Source organism: Paramisgurnus dabryanus, chromosome 5, assembly GCF_030506205.2.
Source record: "Paramisgurnus dabryanus chromosome 5, PD_genome_1.1, whole genome shotgun sequence".
Lineage (NCBI taxonomy): Eukaryota > Metazoa > Chordata > Actinopteri > Cypriniformes > Cobitidae > Paramisgurnus > Paramisgurnus dabryanus.
In genome coordinates, this window is record NC_133341.1 from 43,599,561 (window position 1) to 43,612,237 (window position 12,677).

Consider the following 12,677-nt stretch of genomic DNA (forward strand, 5'->3'; position numbering starts at 1 on the left):
ACCACTACAGGCTGGCCAGGGTGCGATTGCCCAAACCGTGCCCGGTCAAATGAACCCTTAGAGGGTCAAATGCGCCCAGGTTTGCTTTGGATAGTGTGAGTGCGCCCTTAGTCTACCAAATCTTTTCACCACTTTGTCCTGACATTCCTCATAGCTTTTCTTTTTATATTTTTTGACACGTTCAGGTGTACTTATATTTTTATTGTAAAATTCATTTTAAAATGCTCATTCACATGCTTCAATGTTACATTAAAATACATAATTTGGTTAAATATTTCAGTAGTTTTTGATTTACTGGGAAAATAACAGAGTATGACTTTTACATAAATTACAATTTATTTTGTGAGTTATACTATTTGATTTACTGTGTAAAGGATATTTGAAAAAATTGGTGTGGTGTAAATGTAAGAGGCCAGCTAGTGAGTTAGAAGAGCTGTGAAGTAAGTGAAACTAGCAACAGACACTAGGGGTCATGGCCTTTAGCCTCCTTGTTGAGTGCCCAAGCCCCATCCTGGACTGATCCCCGGTTCGAGTCCCGCACACAGTGGTGCCGTGACCCGGATGGGAGTGATATTTAGGGAGGTGAGTGTAACGGAGGCCAGCAAGTGAGTGAGAGCTGTGAAGTAACTAAACCTCGATCTAAAGAAGTGCTTTAGCGACAGGTCATGGCCTTAAGTCTTCTTGTTACAACGCCTGACTCCCATGCCAGACTAATCGCTGGTTTGAGTACTGCTTGGGGCAGGTAGGACAGGTTACATAAATACGGTTAAATTCTGGGAGAATACTGCCTTTTGGTCTTTCAGCCACATGTGGGCCACATAAGGGCTGCCAGTCCTTTACTAAAGTCATACAAGCTATACAACCATTACATTTAAGGTGTTGTGGGTAAAAAGAAGTTTGCTAAGATTTGGGCCAGGGACAGGTTCACTTTCTTAAGTGGGCCACGGGTCCACTGTGTTTATTTGGGCCAGTTCTGCGCCAAAGGAAATTTGCTGACTGGGACACTGTTACTGTAAGATAACTATAAACACCACATCCAATACTCCCTTAACTATAAACACCACATTAAACAAACACTTTCATTGTAAGGCAAATATAAACACCACTTCAAACACTCTCTGTCACTGTAAGGTAACTATAAACACCAAATTAACTCTGCCACAGTAAATAGCTAAACACCTCCAAAAACACAAACTGTTACTGTAAGGTAACTATAAACACAAAATTAAATGCACACGGACACTGTAAACACCCCCCCCCCACACACACACACACAATTACAGTAAAAGGTTACTATAAACACCACACTGTAAAATAACTAAACACCATATCAAACACTGTTACATAGCAGTTACTACAAACACTGCGAAAACGACAAACTGCAAATTAAAACGGCTGATTATAGCTCATTAGCTCATTAAAAGCGTAAAGGATATGAACAGACAGGTTTGCTAGAAGCATCGCTGGCTGACCCGTGCAAGTTATGTCACATCTTTAATCCTGCGCTAGCCTAGAGCCCTTCAAATCCTTACCAGAGGAATTCCAGTTCATCTTCCAAAACAATCCCGATGTTCCCTTAAATATCGAGCTCTCCTTCAAAATTCATCCGAGGACCGTATGACAGGAACGCAGAAGTGCTCGCTCGGTCTGTGGATGTGACGGCACGCAACGGCATACCAGCACACACAGCCCACCTCGTGTGTGTATCTGCGCTTTTCTGAAGTCAGGATTAAAGGAACCGCCTCCCAAGCGGTCGTCATAGCAACCCGGCTCATTCCCGCCCGGCCGCTCGCGAGCGGGGCGCGTTCTCTATCCTCGGCTTTGCTGCAGAAACCATGACTAATGCACTAAGAATAGAGTAATAAAATCGATGTGAAAGCTCACTTTATTCTCAAATGAATCATATCGGATCAAAAACAAAATAAACAACGCCTAAAATAATAAAACATTAAGATATGGACATCAAGGTCTTGGTCACCACATTAAGCTACAGTATGTATGTTACCATGGTGTTATGGGCGTCCCAAGCCTACAGGAAATTTTCACTTTTTCATTTTGTAGAAAACAGTCCTTAACATTCACCATTATTATCATCATCGTCATCAAGTCAAGTATTGTTCGTATAGTCAGCCTAAACGACCATAAAGACGAACACACCTCAGTGATTCATACAGTACATTAAGTATTTATAGTACAGGGCAAAAATGGTCACGTCCATCAAACATGGTCTATATATACAGCTTAAATAAGTGAAGCTTTAAAAGTCGCCTACTTAAGGAAGTATGCACAGAAATACAACAATACATGTTGCTTGGCATTGTTGATATCAGTATGGCAAAAAATGGGGTTTAAATAGGTAACACAATGCATTTTGAAGATGAAATAGGGAAGACGGTATGCGTTTCATCAAATCAACTACATAAAAACAAACAACATAACTTGTGTTGAAAATCATCATACATTCTTGCAACACATGCTCTTGCATTTTGGTGATTCAGAAAAGTCATTAAAAAAAAAGTAACATAGCTAATCTTTTATTTTTGCTGTGAAATACAGTAACACTACATTTCAAAGTGACAGTTTTTTATTTTCTTGTTGGTCTCTGGTGTTTAGAAGTTACGCCAAAGGTAAGAGCTGACTTCTTCCAGGGTGTTTTTTTCTTATTATGTTGGATCATATAGTTGGTTGTTTTATGTTCACATTCACAGTTTTGGCTTCGATGAAGGGAACTGCTCAGAGATGATCCTCTCTTCAAGGCTGCCAATGCATCATGCAAATGCCTTCATTGGCTCTTTTTTGCTTTGCGTCCCCTATTGGTCTGTATCCATCACTCTCTCTTTCTCTTTCTCTTTCTCTCTCTCTCTTGGTCTTGCTGGTGGGTGTTAAGAGAAGTAAACCGAGGTGTGCATTTGCAGTAAAATGCTGACGAATATGACCATGGCTACCAGGGGAACCATAGGTCGAAGGTCAGTGCTCATACTGGTGACTGTTGAGAGAGAGAAAGTGAAGCGTTTCATGAGATTGGTGAACCAAAGGAATCAGTTAAGTCAGAACTGACTTTGGTTTTAATTTACAGAAAAGCAAAACACCCAAAACCATGACGTCTAAAAGGGATGCTGCTGACATTTATATGCAGAAGATGTATTTATGTGGGTGTAGTGCACAACATTGAGTGTGTAATGACAACATTGACATTCAATTGAATCTCACACATTAGAACAGACTTGTTAGTCAATATACATTATAAATTATTTGTCTACAGCTAAAGGTAAAGTGTTTTATTTATTTTAAAATACTTTCTTCAATCCCAGTTTAATGTGTCGACTATTATAAGTAAACCATTTGTTGAAGATGACCTCCCAGAGCTTAATCAATGTGATGTTTTTAACAATGCTTTGTTTGTCTGAGCAGCCCAACATGGCAACACTGTCTCGGTGGTCAAAGGTGCGGGGCTAAACACAATAATCTGTTAATAATCTGTGTCCGAAATCACATTCTGTGACAGCGCATGCTGAGTTAGATCTAATTTTTAAAAAGTAAAATAATGTTTCATATTATGTGTGTGATTAAATAATTTCAAGTACATGGCGTTCAAAGTAGGGATGGGACAGTATTAAAATTTCACATCATGATTATAGTGACCAAAGTTATCACGGTTATCAATATTATCATGGTTTTGTAAATGAGATGGAAATGTTCAAAAAGAACTAATACACACACTGAAAACATTCTTTAAAAAGTTTTATTTTTGAAAATCACAATTTAATATTTCATGTCCCTGAAATAATTTCTGTGGTAAAAAAATTAATCTGTCTAATAAGTTTACAGTGAATGAATACAATACATTATCCCTTAAATGCCTTCTTGTGCAAAAAACGATGTTGCATGTGCGCGCCTGCGTCAAACTGATTCTGGCTGGACAGGATTTACCGCAAGTTTTAAAAATTACGGTAATCAAACATGGTTGTAATGATAATTAAATTCCCATTGTCCCATCCCTAGTCCAAAGTCATAATTGTTTTTAGTTTTTTTCAAATGACTAAATCTTTAAATAGACCGTTTCAGCGGTAACAACATAAACAAGCCGCTGTCGCGGTCCGCACGTAACTTCCGGTAAACTCCGCTAATAATAAATAACAACAAATTCTTTAAACATAGTTTATTTATATAACAAGCAAACAAAACAACACATAGATTACCTCGGAAACCAAAACATTTGTTATTTTCGACGAGGCATTTATAACTAGTCAGACCATTAAAAAAACGAAACCGGAAGTAAGGTTCGGATCCAGACGTGTATCACGTGCGTCCGATGAAACCATCTATACTAAAAAATCACTCATTGTCATGGATCACTAGATTTCACAGGTCATAACAATATAAGATCTTTTCTAAAAGTGTCTTATATAGCCAAAAAATCATGATTTCGTGTTGTCTAAATTAGTCGGTGTCAATTCTGTTACCAATGTAGAGAGAGAGAGAGAGAGAGAGAGAGAGAGAGAGAGAGAGAGAGAGAGAGAGAGAGAGAGAGAGAGAGAGAGAGAGAGAGAGAGAGAGTGTGTGTGTGTGTGTGTGTGTGTGTGTGTGTGCTTCTTTGTGTATGATTGACAGCTCTGTTACATGCTGTCAACACTATAACCCTGGTTACAGAGTTGACAGTAACAGAATTAATACTGACTAATTCGAACAACAAGAACTCCTGATTTTCAATTATATAAGACACTTTTAACAAGAAATATGGCATGTAACATCTTGTGGGGTTAATTGTTGGGTCAAATATAAACATTTTCTGAGTTCATTTAACCCAACGGATGGGCTTGTCCCTATTTGACCCAATGCTGGATTGAAAGTAACCCATACTGTATGTTCATCAATCTATGACATACTAATAACAACCACGAGAATATCAGGCGTTTTACTCATTACTCATCATCAATTTACTTAGGCGTTTTAAAAGAAGTACCGTTTAATCACAAGGAAATTATTTCTTGGTACCTCCTGTATATCAATTACACTTGAAAACAATGGCCTGGAATTTTTAATCTATTCACTTTTTTAATTTTGTGGCACATCAGCTCTGGTGACCTCATGGGACAAAAAAGTTGCATCTGATGCATACACAGTACTGAGAAATCTCAGCGGAGGCAGTGGACAATCCGGGCGGACAATTTCTAACATATTGAGGTTTTGGACATACCATTTTTTTTAAGTAAGCGATATCAAACACAGGGGGCCCTATCATACACGCAGCGCAAAGTGCGACAAACGTGTTTTTGCTAGTTTTACTGTTTGGAGAGTTATCATTTCCACGTTTACCATCATGTTTAAATAGCAAATAGATTTGCGCATATTTGTGTGCACATGGACGTTCTGGTCTGAAAAGTGTGGCTAGGACTGGTGTAGGCAAGTTCAGTCCTACAGAGCCGCAGTCCTGCAGAGTTTAGTTCCAACCCTAATCAAACACACCTGAACAAGCTAAACAATGTCTTTAGGTTTTAGACATCAGATTAGATTATCAGTGCTTAGGCTAAAATATGCAGGACTGCGGCTCTCTAGGACTGAACTTGCCTACCCCCGGGCTAGGAACTATACTCTCATTCTGGCGTAATAATCAAGGACTTTGCTGTCGTACCATGGCTGCAGGAGGGCCAATGATATTACACAACATCTGAAAATAGTCCCTTGGTAACTTTCAATAGCTGGGGACTACTTTCGGGCACTGCGTAATATCATTGCGCCTGCTGCAGCCATGTTACGGCAGCAAAGTCCTTGATTATTACGCCAGAATGAGAGTAAAGTTCCTAGCTATACTTGCCTAGAAAATCACAACTTTTAATTTATCTCTTTAGTTATTTTTGAGCACCATGCTAACGGTCTAATCAGATTCAATGAATTATGCTAAGCTATGCTAAAAGTGGTAGCGCCAGACTCAGAGATCAGCTGATTGGATTCTAAAACGGTAAAAAATCTAATGTTTAACTGTAGGGGAGCTGGAAAATGAGCATATTTTCAAAAAAGTGGAGTGTCCCTTTAATGCTACCCCACAGATTTATTGTTTTGATGACTTTAAACATCTGGATATGGTAAGATGAGAAACAGTTTTAAGTAATATTTTTCAAAACACTCAGGGCGCTGCCTCTCTACATCTTCCAGTTATTTTCTTCTTAGAAATTTGTCTATTCATCAAATAGTTAAGCAGTAAATAGTGCAAGACGATAATGTGTGTATTTGTGTGTGTGTGTTTCACCTCTGCAGCTCTTCCCATCTCTCTGCAGCATTCCTGTCACACAGCTGCACACAGCACCAGTTATTTGACTGGTACAGATCTGCTCGCATCCACCATTTTCCTCTTCACACCAGTCGGATTCTGAAACACACAAACGCACACACAGTGTGTGCAGCTGCAATCACAGCACTTTCAAAAGATACCCCGCAGTACACCCACATACTACTACTACCTTAAAGCACACACACTTCACACAAATCTGAAATATACTTCATACCTCTTCTTCTGATTGGTCCCACAGACAAAATCTGTTCTTTGTGCTGACTGTAATCCATATAACTACGTTTGTTATGAGGGCAATTCTGTAAAAGAACAAATGTTGTTTTAAATCTTACAGGAACAGATCTCAAAAATGCAGATGGAGAGATGAACAAGTTGGCTTGGTGATAAAATCACACAGTGGGAAAAATATCGAAACTCTTTGGTTATTTTTGAGAGCGATGCTAATGGTCTAATCAGATTCCATGTATTATGCTAAGCTATGCTAAAAGTGGTACGGCCAGACCCGTAGTTCAGCTAAATGGTTTCCAAAACAGTAAAAATCAAATATTTAACTCTAGGGGAGCTGGAAAATGAGAATATTTTGAGAGGAGTGTCCCAGTCCTTCAAGCCAAAGTCTTAAATTGATGTTTGGTCAAGGACTAACAAAAAAAGATCTAACTAGTTCTTTTTCTATAAATCCAGTCTCTATGGTTATAGAGAGGCAAAAAAATCCAAAAATGAATGGGGGTTTAAAGGCCTTCTCACCACTTTGCAGGCGTTGGTCTCAGAATCACACAGTGAGACATCACAGTGCAAATGCACTTCATCATAATCACCAATGAACTTAAAGACGGTGACATGAAAGCGACAGGTGAGAGACACGCCGTTCTCGGCCATGCCTATGGTGTTGTCTTTGATGTTAGGACACCTGGAACAACAGACCCATGTGATATGTTACTGTATATACAGGCTGCTTTACATGTGATATACCTTATTTGACAGATAAGGTGAAGGTAGAGATATTTGGGTATGTGTCTGTGCTAATAAGCAAAGTATTTGCATACCCTCTCTCTATGATAATGTAACGCAGGCGATCGCTGCTGTATCGCGATGGCGTGGCCCAGCACATGTTGACAATAAGAATAAGCTGTTTATCATCCGCTCCTTCCACGAACACCCCCACAAACAGAATGTCCCTGGTGCTCAGAACCACCTCTCCCTCTCGGTACGGCTGCCGGTATGAAGCGTTTTTATACAGAGCCATCTTTGTGATGAAGTTGCCCTCTTGAGTAGGCAGGGTGAGGTTTATTACACTTTAAAAAAGAAAGAAAGAGCCAACTAAAAGTGTTACAATATGCACATACAATGATATAACTGTAATCATGATGGTCAGTAAATCACTAAAAAAAGACATGTTTGGTCTTCACAAGCAGGGTCACCAAAGAACCGTTTTGTCTAATGTATCTTAAAAGAAGATGAGTTCAGATGCAAAACCCTCTAAGTGCGTCTAACATTCAGTGATTTTTTTTGTAAAACAAAAGCTTTTTATCAGGCTTTTATGTTTAGGTTCAGTAATTTCAATTTAATGCAACGAAAAGGTTATTCGCAATTAGCCTTATTTTCCCAAATGTCACTTTAGTCATTTCATTGGTATTTAATAAATTTGACTGTCTTTTGCTGCAAAACCCTCTAAGTGCAAACCTCCACTTAAAAAAAAATTCCACTTCTCTGGACAAGACATACTGTAATAAACAGTTGCAAAATCACTGAAAATGCAATTCGAAACACTGTAAATGATGAAAGTCACAATGTAAAAATGAAAAACTGAACCACACAAATTAGGGGGCACTGTGACGTGTTTGGCTACCACATTCCTGTTGTATTCAGGACCAAGTACTCCCAACGGACCTAAGTTTTGATGTGATTCAGAGTCGCTTCGAGTGCCGTTGTTCATCCAGTTCCTCTTATGTGCACTTAGAGGACTAAAGGGCTGTTCACACTATGGATGATAACTGTAAAAATCTAGTTTTAAAAATTGTTTTATATTAAAGAGAATAGTGGAGTTCAGACCACAACTATAACATAAAGATTCATGGAACGATATTGTTGGGATCACTTTCATAGGGATTTTTTTTAATTGATGAATGATAAACCATTGACAGCCAATCAAATCTATTATAAAATAATTATTACTTAATTCTATTAAAGGTACATGATTTGCACAAGTACTGCGGCATGCCAACGACATAAATAAAGTTTTCATGGTGTGAAAGCAAATATAGTTATCATTATAGTTATCATTAAAATGTCAACGATGTGGCATTTAGTGGATTCTGCCAACAAACTGATAATTTGAATGGCCTGAGGCTGGGATTAAGCGGATTTGTGTCATGACTTTGATCTGATCGGCCGCCTGTTTGTGTTTTGACAGGTCGACGCGTGCGGACTCTCTCGCTGCTACTTATTCCTTGTGTTTCTGCTGTCTTGTGCGAGTCTGTCATTGTTCATGTTGGCATCGCCGCCTAGTCTAGTCTAGCCTTGATCTAGTAATTAATTTAGTCTTGTTTTTTCACCTACTGCCGTCTCCTGTGCTCTGCTCTGTCTCTACCTTTTGCAGACAGAGTCCTGCTGCCATCTGCCCCGGCCTCCCTGCCTGCGCTCAATATTAGTGCCTGAGCTTTTCACCGGGTGCCTTTCCGGTCATCAGCATCTCAGTCTCTGGTCAGGCCTACTCCGCTGGACTCTCTTACTTGGGGGCACTCTTATTTGCATGTATGTTTCATTCCCCTGTGCTGCAGGGCGACCACATTGAACTGTGTGTTGATTGTTATAGGGATAGTTCCCCCAAAAATGAAAATTCTGTCATCATTCACTCACTCTCATGTTGTTACAAACCTGTATACATTTCTTTGTTCTGATGAACACAAAGGAAGATATTTTGAGAAATGTTTGTAACCAAACCGTTTGTGGACCAAATTCACTTCCATGGTTCCATAGTAGAATTTCTCAAAATATCTTCCTTTGTGTTCATCAGAACAAAGAAATGTATGCAGGTTTGTAACAACATGAGATTGAGTAAATGATGACAGAATTTTCATTTTTCTCTCGTCAGTTACTGGCGTGAATGGTACTCATTTGTTTATGACAAGCAGATTTAGAAACGCCTCATTGAAAGAGACGGGCGACACACAGCGATAACGTCGCTGGCTGTCTGAACGAGGGGTAAGTCGCGCTGGGGCGTCACACGACCGGTGGAAGACAAGAAGTTGTGGTTTAAAAGTGCATATTTTTTTTGCCAAAAACGACAATCGTTTTGCAACATTTTGGATGACATGGTGGTGAGTAAATTATCTGGATTTTCTTTTAAAAAAAGGACTAATCCTTTAATATCCTAATGATTTTGGCATTTACAAAAAAAATTAGACTTTGTTTGTTATTGCTACAAAAATAAACTGGTAACCCATGCCTGGTTTTGTCATCCAGGGTAACATATTAAAAACATGTTAAAAACATGGTAGTAACACAGTACAGTCACATAGTAATTGGTTGTGGTATATCAGCGGTTCCCAACCTTTTTCATTTCAAGGCCCCCTAGGTGCCCACAAAAATATTTGAATGACCCCCACTTACTCAATTTTTTACACATAAAATTAAATAGAACTTGGAATGACTAGACAAATGTACATTCGCTACTAAAATGGCCAAAAAAATAAGAAACATCTTAATTTTTGCTTGTTTAAGCTTACTTTAATCCTTGTTTTGTCCAGTGTTTAATAATGCTAAGTCATCTTGAGGCCCTCTGGTTGAGAAACACTGTGATATATAACAGCTTACCTAAGCATTGGCTTTAGTACCGTCTCCAGAGAGATCTTTATGTCCAGTTCGTAAGCACAGGAGAACTCCACGTTGATGGTCTTATCACGCGTCACCACGTTCCCCGTGTTGTTCACACTCTCGATCCACACTGTGTTCTTGTACATAATGTGTGTTCCATTTGACTAAACTCACAAATACGCACACACACAAACAAACATAAGCACATAAAGTTACTCTGAATTCAGTTTCTCCACCTACAATTTAATACATCCTTTGCATTGTTTGTAGTATAAACTTTATACAATCCAACCATGCATTCATTTTGTGCATCTTTTCATCGCAAGCCTGTGCTTGTATTTCATTCTGCTGCATGTAATGGAAGTGAATGTAATACAGTGAGATGTGATGAACCTTATCCTGTACTTTAAGAAACAGTGCTTTTTATTCTGTCTCGAGAGAGGCCAAGCTGAGACTGTCTGAACTGAGACCGTCTGCTCTTGAACATTTTAGCAATGAGAAAGCAGAGGGATTTGTTCACCTGTACAATGGAGCCACAGTGTCCTTTGGTATTATTGATGTGGAATGAGATGAAATCCTCTCCCTCGATACCAGCGCAGTGCTGGTCATTTATTCGCACGTCCTCCCTCTCGAAGCCCAGCTGGAACAGACGGCACTTAGAGATGGACACCTCCATCTGAGCGTGCTTGCAGGTCACCTCTGCCTGGATGATGTCATCGTCATCTACATCACAAAGAAAGCAAAAACTAATCTTTTCTCATGGTGCACCCCTCAAACTACTATTTTAAACACTAAAGGTTTTTATGATGTATAGGATCAATGCAACATGGAAATCTGTAACAGCGTGATTAATAATAACAATGCTTGTGTTTTTTCAATATAACATCTGATTTTGATGGCTTGAATAAACATTTGAGATACTGTTGCTATGGTTACCTCATCAAATGAACATGACCTTCTGTTTGCGGGCGTTTATTTGCCATGAGGTAAAAATATAAAATATAAGAAAACAAAAAATTCTAACAAAATATGTACACTTAAATGTTTTATTTTAAAATTAACTCAACCCTCATGATGTTGTAAACCTGTATGAGTTTGACTAACCACTGACTTCCATAGTAGGAAAAACAAATACTATGGAAGTCAATGGGTACTTTCAACTGTGTGCTTGCCATCATTCATCCAAATATCTTCTTTTGTGTTCAACTCACTTAAGTTTAGAACAACATGAGGGTGAGAAAATGAGAAAATATTCATTTTTGGGTTTAATGTAATCCGGCGATCCCCAAACCAACTTACATCACATTTTGACTAATTCATTTTATTGGACATCTTTGTTTAGTAATTTCAAGAGATCGTAATAGTTTGTCTTACTAATTTCGGTACTGGGAAGCTCAGGACAGCCACACAGGTCTCCTCCGTTCTCCTGCTCACATGTGTTGTTCGAGCAGATCTCTCCAGCACAGGGGTCATAGATCCATTCTGCTAAAAACAGGTCCAGGTACAAAGTTAGCACACAGAAATTGTACATTTGCACGTGTTTCACTATAGACTTAGTTTCTATACTCTAACTAATGGAAACCTAAGCCTCACACAAGGTCATCTAATTTGAGAAATTCACTTTTATATGAGGTTTGAACATAATTGTGTTTCCTGTCTGTTTACTGTACAACCGTATAATGATAGAAATCTGCATTCTCCTTATTTTTAAATCCCCATAAAACCTTAGTAGTCTCATGGGACAAGCCGCCCCAGTGTTTACAAGTGTGTTGAAAGAGGACCGTTCCGACATTGTTGTATGTGGTGGAATGATACAAAAAAATGTCTTTGTGTCAGTTTATTGTTTACAATGGTCCGCAAATGTGCGTTTTATATATATAACACGTGACCTCCATATGTCACTACGCATTTACGTGAGGTTGCGCTGGACTGGACCTAGACGAAAAGTTGTGGTTTAAAAGTGCATATTTGTTATTTTTCTTGTCAAAAATGACAATCGTTTTGCTAGATAAGACCCTTATGCCTCGTTTGGGATCGTTTATAGTCCTTTGAAACTCCGTTGAAAAAACTGTTAAGTGTTGAGTTAAGTATTAAGTGTTGGGCTCTATTAAAGTCCATTAAAATGAGAAAAATCCTGCAATGTTTTCCTCAAAAAACATAATTTCTTCTCAACTGAACAAAGAAAGACATCAACATTTTGGATGACATGGTGGTGAGTTAATTATCTGGATTTTTCGTTTAAGAAAATTGACTATTCCTTTAAAAACGGTGTATAGACAACAGTAAACAGGGAGGGAAGCTGCAGCTCATTTGCAATTAACTAATTCGCCCCCAGCCATTTTTTTTTTAAGTTGCCCGCCAGCATTTTTTGTGATTTTCACAAAAGTTTCCAAAAAAAAACTTCCAGGATTTTTTTTCCTAAGAATATATAAACATACAAATATCTCAAATTCACTTAACAGACCCTCTGCTTTCAAACAAACAATAAACAAACAAACAAAACGGGAAAAACGGCTTAAAGGTGCAATTTGTAAGATATTTGCAGTAAAATGTCCAAAAACCACTAGGCCAGTGT

The 12,677-nt window shown here is 38.6% G+C and overlaps 2 protein-coding genes across 3 annotated transcripts in view; both read right to left on the bottom strand.

The window, feature by feature from the left end:
* usp2b (ubiquitin specific peptidase 2b) overlaps positions 1-1,682 on the bottom strand; it is a 55,050-nt gene extending 53,368 nt beyond the window's left edge. The window contains exon 1 of the mRNA XM_065284271.2: positions 1,533-1,682. The gene's annotated coding sequence lies outside the window, so the exon portion shown is untranslated. The remainder of the gene's footprint in view (positions 1-1,532) is intronic.
* A 229-nt stretch (positions 1,683-1,911) lies between these two features.
* Positions 1,912-12,677, bottom strand: part of tecta (tectorin alpha) — a 32,103-nt gene continuing 21,337 nt past the window's right edge. Inside the window, exons 18-25 of one of the 2 annotated variants that reach the window (XM_065284273.1) lie at positions 11,477-11,587; positions 10,623-10,825; positions 10,103-10,266; positions 7,333-7,581; positions 7,034-7,196; positions 6,504-6,588; positions 6,248-6,367; positions 1,912-2,986 (exon numbers count right to left, since the gene is read on the bottom strand). In XM_065284273.1, coding sequence (XP_065140345.1) covers positions 2,883-2,986; positions 6,248-6,367; positions 6,504-6,588; positions 7,034-7,196; positions 7,333-7,581; positions 10,103-10,266; positions 10,623-10,825; positions 11,477-11,587 — 1,199 coding nt within the window. In that variant the 3' untranslated portion in view covers positions 1,912-2,882. Of the gene's footprint in view, positions 2,987-6,247; positions 6,368-6,503; positions 6,589-7,033; positions 7,197-7,332; positions 7,582-10,102; positions 10,267-10,622; positions 10,826-11,476; positions 11,588-12,677 lie in introns of those variants that run through there. The other variant, XR_010543668.1, reaches the window with a different exon arrangement.